The 20,000-nt window shown below is 44.2% G+C and overlaps 1 protein-coding gene across 1 annotated transcript in view; it reads left to right on the top strand.

The window, feature by feature from the left end:
- LOC138211820 (intermembrane lipid transfer protein VPS13B-like) overlaps nt 1–20,000 on the top strand; it is a 322,041-nt gene that overhangs the window by 218,905 nt on the left and 83,136 nt on the right. Inside the window, 4 exon segments of the mRNA XM_069171937.1 lie at nt 8,432–8,773; nt 9,323–9,731; nt 9,983–10,120; nt 16,592–16,987. Of these exon segments, the coding sequence (XP_069028038.1) occupies nt 8,432–8,773; nt 9,323–9,731; nt 9,983–10,120; nt 16,592–16,987 (1,285 nt within the window).

Below are 20,000 nucleotides of genomic sequence, written 5' to 3' on the forward strand. Positions count from 1 at the left end.
CTGTGCCTGCGAGGGAAACAGGGTCACACCCAGGGGACCAGTAAAAGCAGGCCACACCAGGCCAACGAGTAGAGACACATATGTACACACACCATCCGAGACGCTGTTCAGAAAGCCCAGAATTTCTGTCTGAAGAGGTGAAAAGAGGAAACAGATTTCTTTTGCCTCTACACCTGTGAAAGCATGATTCCACCTAGAATAACAGGTGATGGGGAGTATTGGGTGACTGGAACAGTGTGCAGTATCTGCTTATTCCTCGTCCTTCTTTTTATGTGGTTGAACTACTGAGTTCCTCTTGGACTGCTCTCATTAAACTCAATATTTACCTTCCAACAACATTTACACATCATTCCAGGTCTTTTTGAAGATTTTCCATGAACACAGGCACATTCACATTTTTCTGTCTCTATGGGTCACACAGGGGTAAAATAATGAATATTGCTTCTCCAGTGTGAATACTGTTTAATTTAACTTTAATTAGTTGATTAAAAAATATTTAGGAGATTAATAAACAGTCGAAATAGTGATTAGTTGCAACCTGAATGGTATTTGCCATTTGAAAGTGGTTTTCACTTTAAGAATGTTCTTTTTGTTTGTTCACAGAAACAAACATGATGTTTACCTCAACTGCTATCTGTCAATGTATGTGACATGAAGTATATATTTGTGTATTGGGCTTAAAGCTGACAGCGGCGTGTAAACCCACATGAAGTCTATACAATGACAGACATGAACAGATAAGATTCTGTGGAGAAACATAGCTCGGATGGTTTGGGATAATCATGCTTCATTTTGTGTGTTTGGAGGAGGTCCAGTGTGCATTTCACACATATACATGACCCTCACATATCCCAATACTCAGAAGAGTCCTCTGGCTAAGGTCAGGTATCACAACAGGAAAAGTGGTTTGTGTAATAATGTGTTGGTTTAAAGTAACGTGAGATCAAAGTTTTCCATTTAAAGTAATACAGGTGTTCTGTGAATGGTGATCTCTGTCTCTGAATCCATTGATCAGCATTTTAAACATCTGAAACCGTTGAAACCATTTTACTGTCCTGTTGAACTGTGCTTGTCTCGCTCAGACGAGGTGTTCTGTGTCTGGAGGACATTTTTGCTGTCAGCTCAGCCTTCTCTTCCACGACGTGTCCTCTAGCCTGGTCTTCTACGTCCCCCTTATGAAGGCCCTTGTTGCTGAGCCAGATGATGGGACAGGGGGTCTTGCATCATTCTCCTTTGAGAACCTAACATGCAGCACATCAGAGGCTTTGTCTCAGTCAGCCCTGGGAGCACTTCCAGGGAGAAATTAAAGGAAGATTACTTCAGTCCTCCTCTTCTAATTTCAGCTCTGTAAATAGACATGGAGCCAGGATTGTTCCTGTCTTCACGCCACTCTTCCACTTTTCTCTGCAGTCTTATGTGTGAGCTGGTTGTCAGAATGTGTTCTCTCTTTTGAATGCGTATTCAAATGGTGTGTGTGTGTGTGTGTGTGTGCGTGTGCATGTGTGCGTGTGTGTGTGTGTGTGTGTGTGTGTGTGTGTGTGCGTGTGCGTGTGCGTGTGTGTGTGTGTGTCCTGACCCCTCAGGGTGTGTGGACTGATCACAGTCCTCAGCAGAGACCACCTGGGGCTCCTCTGCCCCCCTCAACCCCACACCTCCCCCCATCCTGCTGCATACAGCCTCATCTCACCTCCGGTCGCTGTTGTTTTCCCTACCGTTGCTGTTTCCTCGCAAATCTGTAACTAAAGCAGAGAACACAGACCTGGCTGCCAGGCAGTGCAGCAGGCGTTTCGGAAGAACGCTCCATGACCTAATGAAAGGCATCTCTGCAGCTTTTTGAAGTCTGTCAGACGTCTGCTTTTGTGAACCGCCAAACTACTGCCGAAGACACTGGAGTTCGAGGTCTCTACTGTTGTTTGTTGAAAACATAATGCCAAAGCTAATGATGTTAAGCTGAAAGCTTGGATGGGTGATCTTGAGGTAGTCTGCTGCTTTCTTTGCTGTACTGGGTATATATTTTGTCTGTGTGCGTGCCTCTGAGTGGGGCTGCATTTACCCACAAAATATGAGCAAAGGAGAATTACACTGAGGCAATATTCAACAGGGGACAGAGACACAATCAACATTTAAAGTCAAGCTGTACAGTTGCAGAGACAAATAATGAGCTTCCACGTTCTCTAACAAACTCATATAAGTTTCTGTATTTCTCACAGTAGCTCAGCCACAAACACTTTCATGCCCACTTTCAGAAACAACTTTAAGACGCCAGCATCACCATCAAGCCCACCTCACTCAGGGACTTCTGGCATGTATAAATACTAGAGCCTGTATATTAGATTAGAAAATTACCCCGACACAAATCTAAAAAATAAATAGGGATGGTGATGGCTAATGAGAGCCAGTTGTTCTCTGCCCCTTTCCCATGGAAAGAAAGAAGAGAGCAGAAAGGAAAGAGTCTGATGAATCCTGTGCAGCTCTGAGGGCCGTGATCACAGCAGTTAAGACAGACCTCAGGGTGCTTCTGTCTCTCATTCACTTTCACTTCTCCTGGTGTGTGTCTTCTAATCACACATCTCCACATCTGGCTTCCATCTTCATGTAATCAGTTACCATACAGAACGTCAGTTGTTTAGGGATGTAGGACGAGGAGTTAAAGTTGTTTATATTTTTGTATTGCATGTACAATTATCCATTCATCAGCCATATTCATTCTATCAAGTTCTCCAACATGTTCTCTGTGTAGCATTGAAAGTCTTTACTCTCCCTATTTACTTTCACTGAAATGAATCATTAATTATGGAAGCATTTGGTGATACAGTCAGAGAAAGTCTGTGTATTATTTCTGAATACTGACATCATGGCAGTCAGGCCACTCCCCCTTTGTTTGTTTTCACTGACACCATCAGGATGTTCCTCTAGAAATTGTCTTTACATCCTGCTTACACAAACGGCCAGGGTTACCGTAGCAATGTGGTGTAAATCCTGCGTGACCTCACAACCACCTCCAACCGAAGCATTGGATTTGATTGGTGGATCTGAAGCAGGATTTTGGTTTAGATTGGTGGATCTGCTGAGGACGACTGAAGCAATCCGTCTCCTGTGGAGCTTTTAGGGTGGTGTCTGTCAAACCTGTTGAATCCTTCTTGATTGCAGAGATTAGGAGCGAGGCGCGGTGGGTTTGGCTTCTCCGAGGGCCTGGAGTCACGCTGGGAAGGCCTCGCCGTGTTGAGCACACCACTGCAGCCTGCTGAATGTCAGCACTCTGGATGACAATCTGCGTTCTATTTGTGGCAAAATACTTGTAAGCAAACTGATGTCGTGTGGAGACGCGGGACGCAGCCGCTCCTGAAGTTCAATCAATTAGAAAACGGAGGTTTTGGCCGCCACGTCTTCGTAGAGCAGCGTACTGCAGTTCCTCACATGGAGCACATTAACGCTCTCTTCTCACAGTTTTTCTCGTCATTCTCCAGCCTTTATCATTCTGCATCTTTGTTTGTGAGCCAGCGCTTTTCTAAACTGCAAAGCAGCGGAAAACTGAAGAACATCGTGTGTGTATTGATGTTTTCTTGTCCGTCCATCTTTCCTTTGTTTTGTCTGTCAGGTGTTTCACAAGCCTCCCTCTCGTTCCTCTGTTTAGACCAGCCAGCTCCTCACTTCTCCTGCAGAAGGTCTTTCCGGATGGAAAGTGTTCCAACTGACCCAGCGCTTTAGGAATGTCAACATGCATAAATTATGGCTGTCCCCCCAATGTTTGCTTTCCCCCTCTGTACGTCACGTGGCATCAGGAGAACAAGAGAGTCTCCGACATGGGAGGCAACATATTCTCACATTATTTCTCGAATCCCGTCCACTCAGAAAACGTGAAGGATATTGTCTCTCGTGCTCCTCTGAGAAACACGCTGTTAAACCCTGGAGGAGTAAACCCACCCACCAGCATGACTGGGTGGAGGGACCTTGTTAAAACGGCCCCACTTGGCGCCCTGAGCTCTGGAGTGCACCGTTTAAAGTACAGTTGACAGTCACGCCGAAGCACTCGGCATTCATTTGGGAGCTCCGGGGTCGTGACCTTCCAGGGCTTCTTTGTTGTGGTTCAGTTGAAGTGCATAGCAGGTTGCCTTTGTTATTGAAACAAAGTTCACTGCATTAAATGACTGCCTTTGATGCCCTTTTTTGCTTTGTGACCGCTGTTATGGCGCACAAAGCAGTGACTTCATATTATAAATGTCTTCCTCCCTCTGTTTTCCACAAGAAAATGAGAGAATGAATTGCGGTCTTCATGCCATTTGGTTAAGTATTATTGTTATTATTTTTGATTAAGATGAGGTATTGCTGCATTGAGGTTTTCTTCCATCAGCACAAAGGCACAGAGGCCTGCTATCAGCTTTATGGCTCTGGTAAACAAAAGTGGAAACCACAGCAGGGGCTTAACCTGTAAACTTTGATGTAGTCAAGATACAGAAGTTAATTTCCATGCAGGCGTCCTGCGAGCATGTAGCCCCACTGAATAGTGTTGTCACAAAGATTTAGTAATGACTTCCCATGTTTTTCAATGGGAATTCTGCTGCAGTTACAAGAGAACATGGGAAAACTGTGGTAAACATTGAGACATTTTTCAACATGCAGTTCATGAAAAGTAGCAGAGTTCCTGCAGCTGACTGCTACAGCTGCCTGTCACTGCTTTATGCAGGCAAAGACATGGTGCTTATTGTAGAGCTTGTTTCTTCTCCTCTGTATTTGTATTTTCTATTAAAGTAAAGAGAAACATATATTTTGCATATATGATAACCTGATAGAACACAATGCTGTTAAAAATGTGACCTGTAATCTGTTTCTGGCTCTTTATAACGTCTCTGTCCCCACATACAATATTTAGAGAGCTGCTCTGTATGAAGTTGATGAGATCTTTCACTCAACACTAATGTTCACATTCTGTTTATACTGTTTACACCTTCTCCCACAATATGTTGTCACATCCTAGTGATGTCACACCCATTCTTCACTTCCCATTCAGCTGTACACTCACCAACTGATATTGAACTATTTAGTGATTCTGCCATGTTTCATAATTTGCAATATTCTGTCTTTAATTTGTTTGTAGAGGAATGTTACAGTCTCATGTAATTCATGTCTATTTCTTATAGCACATAGTCAGGCTTGTAGACATTTATTTTATTTTTTATGTGCCGAAAGTACCTTTAAAAAGTAATTATTCATGTCTTTTTGGCGTGTTTTGTCTCTCTAAAGTTAACGTGGTCATGCTGAAAGCCTTTGTTTTATAACTTGACTGGATTCAGACTGCAGGGAGAATACGAAGCTATTAAATTTACCCTTTTGAGAGGAATAATAGTCAGCTTTGTTACTTGGACTGTATTTATTTTATTCCTTCCTGTCGACTACCATGGACTTCTCTACCATCTTAAAACATTCAGATTTTCATGTTCCCTGATCTCTGAACCTGAATTGCAACCTACTTTTCATTCATCTGGAAACAATCAACCACATATGTGGTATTCAGAAGTAAAAGTTATGTTGTCATATTGGACTAGCCAGCCAACACTGTAAACGGGTGGCATTTGGATGATGTGACATTTGCTTCCGAGTATTAGCCTTCCTCAAGCCAAGCTGTTCTGAGTTACACTGACAGAAATGGGGTCAGAAGTCGTACAGATGCGCTCTGATATGATTGGCACTTGGGAGACTCATGGTTTCACACTTTGGGGATTATCCTCCATTTTCCAGAATGTTCTGCCTAGAGACTCTGAGGGGATGACCTCATGATTGGCTGATGGGGGTTGTGTGTATGTGTGTGTAGTCGCACGTTCGTGATCATGATCAACTAAGTCCAGAGAAAGATTGCATTGGGATCTGGAAACAGCGTTTCGGTGCAGCCATTATATAATATAATAGAAAGTAATGGTTGGAAAAGGGGATTTCAGCTGGGAGCGGGCCTGCAGCTACAGCCCATGTTTGTGTTCTGAATTTATTGCTCTCTGTCAATGGATAAATTGGCGTGAAGTTAATGCATACAGACTACCGAGCTTTATGTTTTCTGTGTATACCTGTTCCTTTCTTCAGACTAAGTACAATGGGGATATAACTAAGCCCAGAGACACCGGTTATGTGCTTCAGATCAAAACCTGGGAAAGCAACTGACTTCATCTGTGTTTATGTGTACATCTATGAACACACTGATTGCATATGAACACTGTGCGCTGTGGCATGTTTTCTCATTGTCTCCTTTCCTGTGTGCCCCCGATTGTGTTCCCCCATCATCCCTTATTCCATTTGTACTCGCATCTAAATATAGACCAAGAATTTTGCTTCGGGGGCACTCTCTTAGTGGTGGTGGTGGTTAAAGAGAAGACGGGGTCTTTTCTGTAATTGTAAATGCATGTGTACAGCCTCAGCTTGGGAAGAGAGACGGAGCAGCGTAAAGAGGCTCTGGCAGTTTCCTCTGGCTCTTGCTCTTTCCCAGCTGCTGTGCAGCTTATTTGTCCCTTCCAATGTGGGGCGCTCCTCAGAGTGGACGCTTTGCCTTCGCTGAATACCTTTTCAACTACCCCCTTACCTCGATGCAAGTTTCAGCCGCTTAACACAACACACATGGAGACAGGCCCAGGCCCTGTTCTGCTCTCTCTCTCCTCCCCGTTGCTTGGAAAATCTTACATTTCTACAGAAAAGAAGTGCACACATCCTGTCCTCGTTATGGCAGGGAGAGGAGTGATCTGGCAGGGCCGATCTCATGGAAGCCCCACACATGAGACTGGTCGAACAGAACAGGCAGGCGGGCAGGCGTGCTGCTGCGTTTTATATGGCTCTTGTTCTTAGCCTTTGATGACACTGTTTAGAATAGGAAATATCTAATAAGTCAAGTATTCTGTCTAATGTGCTGCCAGTGGGTTTAGTATTTGCCTGGAGGTCTTGAAACACTATCTTCGCCACAGAAATAATATACATTTAAAATTCTCATGGAGTGGGTGGGAGGGAGTGATGTAGATGGGGAGAGGAGGGTGGGGGGAGCTGAGTATGAGCTGTAATAGTAACCATGTGCAGGTTGGAGCGGTTGAGGGTGGGATAGAATGAGACACACCTTTTGTCTGTCTCCTGTTTTTTATAATTCATCACAATCACGTCTGTAAGAGCAGTAGCTGATAGAAACTGACGCTGTAGCCATTAACAGAGACGAGAGACTCTGGGGAAAGGCCTCACTGATGCTCCAACATGTTAGAAATGATGATTCATAGATGCAGGCCACTCATGCTGCACCTAACAAGCCTGCAGCTATACAGGGAACTTTAACTGACTTGACGTGGTTAAAAACAACAGAACACATATTTACATGTGCACTGTTTGAATTCCCTACTTCTGTCTCTGTCGGTCTCAGACAGAAATGAGTGCTTTTGGTTTCAAGAAATATTTCTCAGCATCCCCAAAATATTTCTGTACACTTGGGAAACTTTTGAAAAGTAGAGTCTTTGGCTTATCCCAGCTTTTTTTGTTCTTACCCGCACGCGTCAACTCTACATAAACACGTCCAGTAATATATTATTTGGTAGGTAGCATTTAGTTTTATATGTTTGTCTCATCCCTTTCCCATGGGAGCAAGTGGCGGCTTCTTTATTGTCTTGAAGCTGAGATGCTTGGTAGCAGAGTAAAGATGCCTGTTTTCATTGTTGCTCGAAACCCAGCAACCTACTCACATTGATTTATATCATCTGTCACTGAAAGCTTTTTATTGCCACAACGGCTGGAACCCTCCCGACATCCGTTAGTTGGAGTCAAGCATAAAATCTCAGCTGCTTCATACACAATGCCACAGTCACTGCACGAAACTATGTGATTTGCCAGGGTGAGGCCTTTTCTTTCTTTTTTTTAAAGACATTTCCAATATTGCAAGAAGTGCAAAATGATTTTTAGACCGCAGAAAAAGTCCCAGAGCATGCCTTTAATGTCTCTGTGGCTCTTTGTCCATGGTTTCAATCAAACCAGTTATTTGGTTGGTGTCCCATTGTAGAGGCAGGGCCGACACAAGACACACATTTTAAAACAAAGATGGATGGATGGATGGATGGATGAATAGATAGATAGATAGATAGATAGATAGATAGATAGATAGATAGATAGATAGATAGATAGATAGATAGACAGATAGACAGACAGACAGACAGACAGACAGACAGACAGATAGATAGATAGATAGATAGATGGATTCTTCGTTCTTCCTTTTTAACTCTAGTTGTTGTGGAAACGCACCATTTGCCCTCATAACACTGAAGCTCAACTCTTCCCCATCAGCAGCAGGCTCAGCCCTTCAAATTGGAATTCCTGCCGCTGAGTGACAGGCAGTGATAAAGTGACTGACTGATGAGGTCACACCACTGGTTGACCCGAATGATCTCTGCATGGTTTTACCATTCTGTGTTTTTGTGCACAGGTGCGTCAACATGAACAAAAGCGGGGCAGTCGAGACCCGGCAGCAAGCGCTGACTCCTCGTCCCGTCACAGTGGGACCGGGCAGGACAGCGGCTTCGGCAGCGACAGCGCCCGCATCCGCATCGTCCAGATAGAGCAGCAGAGTGGGGCCAGCCACCACTGCATCGCCAGGCCTTCCCACAAGTCCACCATCACCAAGAACCTCAGCTTCATCCCATTCGACATCTTTCTCACTGCCAGCAGGCTGTCTGTGATGACCTATGCCTGCTCCAGCTCCCCGAAGGCCCTTCCCTCACTGCCAGATACCCCCAGCACGCCGGACAAGAAGGAACCTAGAGATAAGGTGAACAAATTACCCATTTCTGTTATTCATATGTGTATTATTACTCATACCCTACACATTACCAAGGTGTTTCATTTATGTTTTACATTGTATAGTTGATGAAAGTAAGTTCATACAGTTTAAATTTATATAAATTAATTCAATAATGAGCCACATGGACTTTCACCGCCCATCTAACTGTCTGAAAATGTTAAATAACGTTTGTGTGTATGATGAACTGTGTATTAAAAGCTTGTCACAGTCAGAGGAAATGTAACCTATTCAGCACCAGCTCAACCCCCCTCACACAAAACAGAAAATCCAACAAAAGCATTTTGAGCGGTTAAGTTGTTAATAAGAATATCAGTGTGCTTGCATCTACACGGAGGAGCCATTTTATTTAGTGAACAGTGGCTGCGCTTTGATTTGTATGGATGTGATCCATGAAGTGATGCTGGACCAGAACTCTTCAGTAAAGTTTCCAGAATCTTATGGGATCAATGACTCAAATCCATTCAGTGAATGTTCTGAGGCCAGAGACTATTTTAAATCTGTCTGTATGTGGTTTAGGTGGGAAAGGGGGCTCTGAACCAGCCTGAGATCCTGTCCGAGTCCCCTCCAGCCTCCCCGACTCCAGATCCCGCTCCAGCTGCCCAGGGTTCCCTGGCAGGCCTGACCGCTGAGGACATCCTCAACAGCAACACCTCCCAGCCAGCCTCCCCCCTGCTGAGAGGCAGCCTGCTCTCCCTGGACGGCCTGCCCACTCCCACCCGCTCCTCGGCCCGCCAAGCCCTCGGTGTTACCATAGTGAGGCAGCCGGGGAGGCGAGGGGCCGAGGACCAGGTGTTGGAGCCCCTGTTGTACCTCCAGGTGATGCAGCCATCTGCTCTGCTCAGCTGCCACCACCGCAAGCAGAGGATGGAGCTGTCTGTGTTTGACGTGTCGTTGAGAGGAGTGGCGTCTGACTACAAGTGCCTCGGTGAGAAAGATGAGTAAAAGTCAAGTTTAGCTGAGGATGTTATTAGGATAAAGAGTAGGGTCTGGATAATGCTAATGTTTTTCAACTAAAATATTATATGCACAAAGGATGACTAACAGAACAATTATGAAATCTCCTAATGTTAAATGTGGTGACACCATTTCTTCGTCTGCCTTGTTCACTTCCATTCTCAGTGCCCATTTTCTCCTGTTTTATTCCTTTGAATTTCTTTATCATCCTGTTCGGTCCAGACCCAGGAAAGACTCTGCCAGAATCTCTGGACTACAACGTGTTTTGGCTGCAGACAGTAGCAGGAGAGGTGGAGAGTAAAACGGGTATCCCCCCCCCTTTGCTCTGCCTCCAGATCAAAGATTTCCTCAACGGACCAGGTGGGAATCACGCACACATTCTCCTCTGTACGCTCACGCTAACACGCCGCTCACTATTCAGAGCATCCGTTTCACATTTACTCCCATTTAAGGGGAAACGTCCACCGCAGTGAAGCAGGAAGAACATGCCCACTAAACCAACATACCAGAGGCAAACACAACCGTCTTCTTTCTGATGTGTTCACACGATGAACCGTCTAAACGACAGCGTGGATGTTCACTACAGGAGGCTGCTGATGATACTACAGCAGACTGCACTAGAAGCTCCTGTGGATTTAACTTGGTGTGTGTGTGTGTGTGTGTGTGTGTGTGTGTGTGTGTGTGTGTGTGTGTGTGTGTGTGTGTGTGTGTGTGTGTGTGTGTGTGAGAAGTGAATTTGCCTTTCACAGGGTTCAGTTCTCTATTTTTAGACTGATATGATATCCATATGAGTATCTTTAAGCTAAGGTTGTTGACCTCAGGGTGTGGTTGACATCCGACCCAAATACAACTGTGAAGAATAAAAGCGTGAGTGGGCTTTCGAGTCTCTGTGCACAGCGTTTTTATCCCTGCGAGGGTTTCATGGAGAGAGTGTGTAGGCGCAGGACATCCTTCAGAGTTCAGCTCCCTGAACTCAGGCCAGATGTTGGAGATGCACACACACTGACACCTCACTGCACACACACTTTGACATATCGGCTGTCTTTCTCCCACATGCACGCAACCACCAACACACACTGTGCGTGCACACACGAAGGAGCTCCAGGATGGACTGTAGGTGTTATTGATGATGGTTTAGCAGCGCGTATAGCTCCCTCGCCTTCACACGCATCCCTTCCTGCTCTCAGCTCAAAGTCCACCTGGAATCACACAACACAATGCAGCTCTCTGTACACCCCAGCAGGTACCGGAGGACACCAGCAGACACATTTTCATGAGGCATGAATCACATCAGAGATTTAGCCATGTTTTCAGCCTATAGTAAAATATATGGATGTAGAGACTGTCCTTAAACATAAGTATATACTGACCTCTGACTTCCCTGTGGAAAGGAGTAAGAAAGAGGAACAGCAGTTGATTCAGTCAAAGATTTAGATTACTATTAGAAACTTCATGTGATTTGTTTATTGGATGTTTTTGTCCATTTCTCTGAACAGGGTTACTGTCACATGTCTACAGATAATTGACTTTACTCTCTGGTTACGTCTGATTGTTTACAGCAGTTGAAGTGCAGAGGGCCCATACTGTGGAATTACAGTCAGGTGTTTCCCTTGAACTAGTTAAGAGCAAAGCTGTCTCAGTTGGATAACTTCAATCATAATCAGTCACATTCATTCTCTTCACATACACACACATACAAACAACACCCTCCTGAATGACTCAGACAGGATCCAGGCTCAGTGTGAGGTTCCCCGGGTCAGCCTCTGCTGGCAACATCTAGAATTGACCACACGTGCTACTGGTTCTCCTTCACCCCTCCACACACACACACACATATTTCCAACTGTGTGATGTTTAGTTGGATGACTCTCTGGGGGAGGTAATTATACTCTTCTGGGATCGGGGAACAAAGGAAGAAGTTACACAGAGCGGTCGAATTCATGCACCAAAGAAGAGATTTTTGTAGATTCCTGTTGTTTAAACAGTACAGAGAGGAACGGGAATCATTTTCAAGTTCTTAACTAATGAGTCATTTATAAAAAGGTGCAGGAAATATGTTGATATGATGCCTATACACATTGGAGGTTGGATTCACCTATTTGAATATTCCACTAAGAGGAGCTGACGGTTGGAAAAGGGAAAGAAAGATGAAGACACGATTAGGAAGAAAAAGTGCATTCAGCATTTTATTCATCTGTCCCATGTTGTTTTTACAGATGGTTTATTTGCATGTGCAAATCTTTATAACTGTCAGTGTGTGTGTGTGTGTGTGTGTGTGTGTGTGTGTGTGTCTGTCTGTCTGCTGCAATGTGTATGTATAATGTTTGGCGGCTCTGCTTTGATTCGACAACGCTTCACATTTGATTTATTTCAACCAGGCGCAAACGGAGAGCAGACCGCCGTGAGGCCGCGGCTCGCCGTCTGTTTACAACAATATGCTCGCAATTTCAGCAGCAAATTCTGCAAGACCAATCAAATCTGCCCTCCCAAGGATGCTGAGTGGGAAACACTTGTAACATGTGTACTGTAAAGTGGATGGTGTTTCAGCAGTGACCCTCACTCAGCAGCTGCTCATCACATACACACACACTCACATAAACACTGCTAATGCAAATGCATACAGGAAGCCAGATTTTTCAGAACTAGGAGAGTTCAAGGCTTGACCAGCAAACACATGCATGAAAAAGACCAGTGTGTTTGTTTTGTGTTTTTTCAACGTGAGCAGGGTTCAGTGACTGACCAGCAAACACAAACACACACTTTCCTTCCCTCCCTCTCTCTTTCCTACTCAGTTCTGGTCTTTGCGAGGGTCAGTGAGCGAGTCCAGAGATGTAACTGCTACCACTTGCAGACAAGAGATCAGCCTTCCCTCCGTAGAGAAGCAGCAGGTGATAGATTAGCTAGAACAAATTGGAACCATTACTCTCCCGAGTCCCTGGTTCCTGTCAAGCAATGAGTTGGTAGAAATGTTGTCAGTTACTGTATACAAGCGTGTGCCCCTCCGAACCATCCAGAACCTCTTTAATTTGAGTCAGATGGCATTTGAGGTACGTGTCACTGGCCTCATTGGGTATGAGACTTTCTTTTTTTATTTTGTAAGAGTGGGATACTACAGATACGCCTCAAAATATTATGGGCCCTTACAAACACAGACATACACACATGCCCTTCACATACCGGCCTGTGTAATTGGACACATTGCCACCTGCGTCTGACACAGGCTCTCTGCTGTCAAGTGTCAAGCGTGAAAGTCAGCCAGAGAAATCAAAGGGGGGGGGGGAATGAAAACAATGTTTGTGGTGGTTGCACAAACACACACAAACACACACACACACACACACACACACACACACACACACACACACACACACACACACACACACACATATACACGCACACACATACACGCACACCAGGTTCAAAGTGGGGACGGCGTCATGAATGACCTCACCAGAAAGGCACAGTAACCTGTGTAATAAGCATATTTGATCTCCCCCACTACTTTGCAGAGATATATCCATGTGTGTATGTGCCTCTGTCAGACCTTGATCTCCACTTTCTCCAGTGCTAATAGAGGCTGACACCTGAGAAGGGCCAGTGTATGATTCCCCCCAGCCTGTTCACATTAAAGCCTGTTCTTTAAAGGTATGCGAACACCAACATCACCTCTCAACCTCCAGGCTGATGCTGCTGCTCGGTCCTTCCTCTGACAGTCTCCAGCTTAACACAGTCGTTGGTTTTATGACCGAGAGCTTCCAGTGAAAACACTCCTCTTTGGATTTCTCCCACTTGGTGATGAAAATGAGACCACATTTCTGTCAATAATATTTATTTATGAAACAATTCAAAAAAATCTCTGTGCCCCCCTTCATCCCCCGATCCCCCTCCAAAAAAGGATAAAAACTAGTGAGCGAAGGGTTGGGAGAAGTATTTATCATGTTACATCTCAATCCATGAATATAGAATTTGCAGTTCAGTCTGTAAAACCTATACGTCTGTCATGGCTTGTAAATTTTTTTTTTTTTTTTCCTTCACTAAGATTTAGTTTCCTCTTTTTATGTCTTCTTTGCCTGAATACTGAAATCATATGGAACACATTCCTTTATCTGTCTCACGTAACACAGATGTATTCGACATGTGGTCATTTAACGCTGGGATGTGATTTTTGTGCAATTTTGCAAAAGCCTTTCTTGCATTGTTCCATTGCAGTAAAATGTCCTCCATCAGTTGGTGGATGAAGGGGGGAAGCTGAACAGATGCTGCGGCCAACTTCCTCTCCAGAGTCCTCCGTGGAGAATTGTCCACACAACTTCAAGTCCAGATACATGTTATCCTGCAATATTTTTACGGTGTAAAGAGGAAAGAATTTCTCTTTAACTGATCAATCTCTCAAGGAATTCTTACACAGATGATCATTTAAATGTGTCACTGTGTCTTGAACGTACACGGTCTGAGGTCACGTCATGAGAAGCACTTGTATTTTTGTGTAGTGAGCTGTTTCCTGAACTTTAAACTTGCCTCTGAAAAATCACAGAAACAGCATCAAACAAATTACAGTATTGTAGCTTGCGCAATATGCTGTTAACAAATAATTCACCAGGACATCTTGATGCAGTTGTTTATAGGTTTTTTAATTATGAAAGAAAGGGTTTCATTTTTTGTCCTTGTTTATGCAAATGCAGAAATGTCTATGTGGAACCACTAACAGAAGGAAGAGACTCCCTCCACAGTCCCAACATTTTTCTCTGTTTCTGCAGATTTGTGAACTCACTCTAATCTGTTTTATCTGTTTTTGCGAGTGTCAGCCCGTTGAGTCAGCGAGACACACCAAACCCAACCGTGACTTCTCCCTGCAGGACACAAATAACAAGAATTACCAGCCATGTCAGGGAAATGTCCTAAATATATTTGTATATGTTCAAGTACAGGGATGTTTTTCTCCTGATAAAAGTCCTTCAGTCAAGTTGAAGTTAATATAGAATAAGTCTTCAAAAGTCATAGTCTGTATCAGTTGCAGAGCTCACGGAGGCCAGGTGAGTTTCAGATGGGTTCAACAGGTAATAAATCCCTTACCATCACTTCAGAGTTACTAGGTCGGGGGTGGGATGGGTTAGTCAGGGTGGGGGCAGAAAGAAACTTCAGGAGGACAAACGATAATCAGGACCAGGTCTCCATGTGTGGAGAGCCAGGCGAGGCCTGGGCCCCGGCACTGGCCCTGACTGGGTGATCACAGACATCTTTATGTGATTACAGAGGGAGGAGGGGTTGATTAGGTTGTGGGTGGAGGAAAAGGAAAAGATAGAAAGGAGTGAGGAAGAGAGAAGCAGAAAGATTAGCTACATGAAACGAAGTGGGAGAAAACGAGAGGGTGAAAGAACATGGGAGGGGAACAGAGCAACCTGGATGAACAGCTGCACATAGGCTATTTATTCCTCCACTGGAAAGTTTCCTGGTGATAAGTCAAGTGGAAATGATAAGCTACATTGCACAGCAAATTCCACTTATCTTTCCTCCAGTTCCTCTCTGCAGCCATCCTTCCATTTGACCATGTGCCTCACTTCCACTGGCTTAGATGAGGAACAGTCCTGAGGGTGTGTGTGTGTGTGTGTGTGTGTGTGTGTGTGTGTGTGTGTGTGTGTGTGTGTGTGTGTGTGTGTGTGTGTGTGTGTGTGTGTGTGTGTCGGCACTGCTCCCACTCGTGTCATTCAGTGTGTCTACCTGAGAAGGAGGCGGACAGGAGGCCGAAAACCCTTAAAAAGCCTCTAAACACTGGAGCCTTGATGAGACCATGAAAAACAGCTGCGCTTGTTTTCGGCTGCTTCCTGCTCCCATCATCATGACCAAGTGGAAAAATGGGATAATGGAAGTGGTGTAAAACGGGATTGAGTTAATTCATGTGTCTCTGTAAATTCCAGTCAAGTGTTTGAAAGCTGCAGTGCAGCAGAAGTGAGAGAGGTAGAACAGGAGAGAGGAGTCTTTGATTTATGTGGCTGGCATGAAGAAAAGATTCTCCTCTGCTATTCCACAGTGACACGTTAAGATGTTACAATGAGGCAGGCAGTAATTGTGTGTGTGCATATTTGTCTACATATGAAAAGGAGAAACGGAGAAAGACGGGACCCAGCTGTCCTTTTACAGTTCATTGCATGCAAAGCTGAGTGATTAGAAGACGAGAGAAGCGCTCCAAGTTTGATTTACGAGATGCAGTACCATGTAGCATCCCATGGGTTAGATAGCTAAAGATCTGCTCATTGGAACACTGATGAAGCCGACCTCGTCTTAAAACCCCCAAATGGATTGTGTCCAGTTTATTGTGGGTTTCCAAATTTCAAGAGCAGCTTTTAAAGAGCCAGGACCTCAGCCAACAGAGAATTTATTCAATTCTCATCCTCAGTTTGACATCGTCCAAGAGGCCCTGCTTTAACATTGAGGAAGACTAAACAGTCTGTCACTAGATTACTAATCACCAAAACTATGTCAAATATTAATTACCCATTCACGGATAGAAATGGATCACACAAAGAAGCCAGAGGGATCCAGGCTCAGTGTGTTTACTACTGAGTCTACTTCTGTCATGAGGTAGCTTTTTTTCCCCCACCAATGCAGTTATGTTTTTATCACTTGCCCAAAAGTGTTGCTCTCTCTACTTCCTGCCTGGTTTTCTTCATCACTCAGCACTTCATAAATAGTCAGGATGAGCACCAGAGAGCCGCCCCTCTTTTACAAAAGCCTCTTCACAAACTATCCACAGAGGGCGTTGTTGTTGGTAAAGTGTTGCTGACAGTAATGCTTTCTCCTCCCTCATCTTCTGTTTTGCTGTTTTTCTTCCAGCTGAGCTGAATGTGGAGCTGTCACGCCCCCTGAAAATCAATCCCACTTTGGCAAAGCTGGAGCAGGCGAAAGCCTACCTGAAGAAAGTTCTCCCAAACCACAGCTGGGACTCCTCCAGTAAACCACCGTCCGCCTCCTCCTCGCCTCATTCCTCCCCCACCAAGACAGCACACAGGGCCTTTGCTCCTCCGTCAGACCCACATCCTCCAGCCCCGGCCCTGGGTAAAGCCAGCGGTGTCGGGTCCCTGGCGTTGTCCTTCCACAAGGTCTCTCTCCACACTGCGCAGATTGTAGTCGTCATGGAGACCGAGAGCCATCCCATGAGGCCCAGTATGACCGTGTCAGTGTCGGCCATGACAGGAAGTCTGAACATGAAGTCAGGGCCGAGGATAGAAGGTGAGTAAAACACAAGAACTAAAAAGTTAAATTCCTTATGTGAGTTCAGACACTTGATAAACACAAGGAGAATATAATATAAATCCACACAACCGAGGAAGACACTGAGTCTGAAACCTACTTTGGTGGCTGTTACCATGATGGGCTGGCCAAATATTCATCGTTACAGTTCTTCAGACTTTAATCAGAAGATTTGTCATTTGTATTTTATTAGTTACCAATGACAGCAGCTAACGACGTTGAGCTGTCACATCACTTTCATACTGTGATCATGGAATTTCAGAGCAGAACTCAAAGGTTTGATCTGATCTTGATAGAAAGCTTTAGATTGTTGAAACATTTTCTTTCTTTCTTTTCTCCATCACCGTACGAAGACTGATCTAAGCTCAGGGAATGACCCGTGTTGGATCACTCCAGAGTCACTTGGGCCTGGACCTTAAATGACTCTGTTACTTTTTCTTAATGTGAAAGTGAAAAACATTAAAGTGGTGATGTGATCCATCTTATTCTGCTATATTTCAAGATATAGACACTTGTTTGAAGGAAATTCCTGAAACAGGTGGAGCTGCATTGGAAACAACTGGAATGACTTCACCCCATTTGGCAGATTTTATCATCTTTTTAAGCAACCGCAATTTTAAGACTCAGTAATGCTCTACACTAAGTGTACATGCTTCTTTTGTGGCGTGTCATTTGTCTAGTACCCAAACTCACCATCTGAGCCAGCGGGATTCAGTCCAGGCTCTTTGAATAGAAAGTACAGTTACACACAGCTCCAAATATCCAATACAAAAATATAGTGCAGAACAAATTGTTCTGTTTCAGGCCATTATGTAACCAAACAAGTATTGATGTGGACAAATTGTAAAGAGCTATACCCAGCGCACGTCATATCTACATTTGTTACTCATTCAGATTTGAAATTATTAGGAATGTAGCTGAATGTAACATGTTCCCTCAGGAATGTGTTTAAATCAACAGCAGAAGTATAAATCCTCCTCATAAAGACGCTGAAGATTTACTGACCAGCACGTCAAACTACTTTGTCAAAGTTTCCACTCTTTGTTGAAGACTGTGACGGCTCAGTCTGTTTGGAAGATTTGACATCCTGTCATTCACTCACACTCGGAGAGATCGGGAACCAAATAAGCTGCATTGCTTCCATTGTCATTTGGAATACTTCAGTTTTTTACATCTGCCAAGAACCAGGTTTCTGTAAAGTGAGATGTTTGTGTTAGTGTTGGATCTAAAGTTGTTGTGGTACTGTGTGTATTTGATTACACGGTGTGTGTGTGTGTGTGTGTGTGTGTGTGTGTGTGTGTGTCAGGATTGGACACAGAATGATGTTTTCATGCATTTCTGTCTGAGTGTGTGAGAGCGAGATGTTTGGACCAAACCCGGCCTTCACTGACACCGATTGCTATCCAGGAGGCATCACAGTGTTTCAATTATGACAATCAGAACTGCTAATGTAAATGAAAAAGCTTCCAGTTGCTCCGCTGAGTGTGAGACGTGCTCCGACAGACGATCAGGCTTTTTAGTTTGTTTTTCACTTTCTGCACGTCCTCCGAATTGGACAGTAAATAGAAGCAGGAGGATAAAACAGTGTAAAGTGCAGACATGTCACATGCAGTTGATGACAAGGAAAACTTTGACTCATAATTTTGCCCGTGCTGGTCTTCACCTCAGTGCCGCTGAGCAACACATCCTGTGTTGACGGAGGGACGAGGACAGAGCTGGAGCAAGGCTCCCTAAGTGCCTGCATCTGTCGTGCAGATGTTGTTATATAGAGTTACTTCAGATAAAATGATAGTCAAAAATGTTAATTAAAACCTCAAACAATTTGCACTTTGTTTACTCAAATCTGCATAACTGCACAGTGACACAATACTCAGAGCTGCTGCCCTGCTCTGATTTTCACCAGCTTTTCAGCTTTCATCCATCTTTGATGTGTTGACTTTGATAAACACAGTTGAAACTGTGTGCAGTGCAATGGAAAAAATAGTTCAGAGACAGTTGTGCTAATATGAAAGTTAATCCTCTCCCACTCACTCTGCTTTCAAGTGGCTCTACTATTTATAGCCATTACTCTTTCTTCTGCACACACTAATACATCTCTACAGATTTACTAATAGCACTTGTTTGATTTGTTTACCTTAAACACAAGAAGTAGAAACTGATCCGTGGTGAAGTGTGTTTTGGTGGAGAACATTTGAAGCTGCTGCTCTCAGGACGTCACAGTCCCACCGGACGCTAATGCAACTGTTGGGATCAGGACCTCTGCTGTTTATTGACATCCACTGGATCATCCATCCTCACTTTGGCTCCCAACTCTTTGAAATACTGCTTGTTGTTACGGCTCAAAAAACATGGCATCATGTATGTCTGTCCTGAGCAAGATATTATAGTAGCTGCCATAAAATAATGCTGTCATCATGTGCAGCAGCGTTTTGTTCAGCTCCTCTTATATCTTATTTGACCGCTCTCTGAAATACCTGAGAGGTTCAAGATCCAAGATGTAGGTCTCATTAAAGAGCCTGATATTTCATCTCTGAGCACATGTTGAAACCAGTAAATGTTGACAAGAGGGAGGCTGCAAAGTTTCAGGGCGCCGAATGCCCACAGAGAAAATCATGTTTGTACGGGAAAAGATTTTAATGCAAATGTCAAAAGTTACTGTTCTGAGTAACATGTTTGTCTCACCCAGTTGTTTCTTTTCTTTTTTTTGGACAACTTAAGCACCCTTATCGATCTTTGTCACAACATACACGGCCATTTTCCCCGAGGGCTTCTTCACATAGTGTTTCCAGATTTGTTGCTATTGAAAGGAGACAAACTGTCTCCAATTACGCAGACTGATCGCTGGTGACAATAGATGTATCTGCTGACTTTTAGCCTTCGCTGCACCGCCTCCATCATTCACCACTCTTGTCTGCTCCGTACCATAGAAAATGGATACTTTGGAATTTTCCAAAGATAAAGGTTAGGATTCCCATCCTGTAAGGTTGAGCCT

Source organism: Embiotoca jacksoni, unplaced genomic scaffold (genome assembly GCF_022577435.1).
Source record: "Embiotoca jacksoni isolate LCO1_2020_lvr unplaced genomic scaffold, fEmbJac1.0.p SCAF_50, whole genome shotgun sequence".
NCBI classification, from domain to species: Eukaryota; Metazoa; Chordata; class Actinopteri; family Embiotocidae; genus Embiotoca; species Embiotoca jacksoni.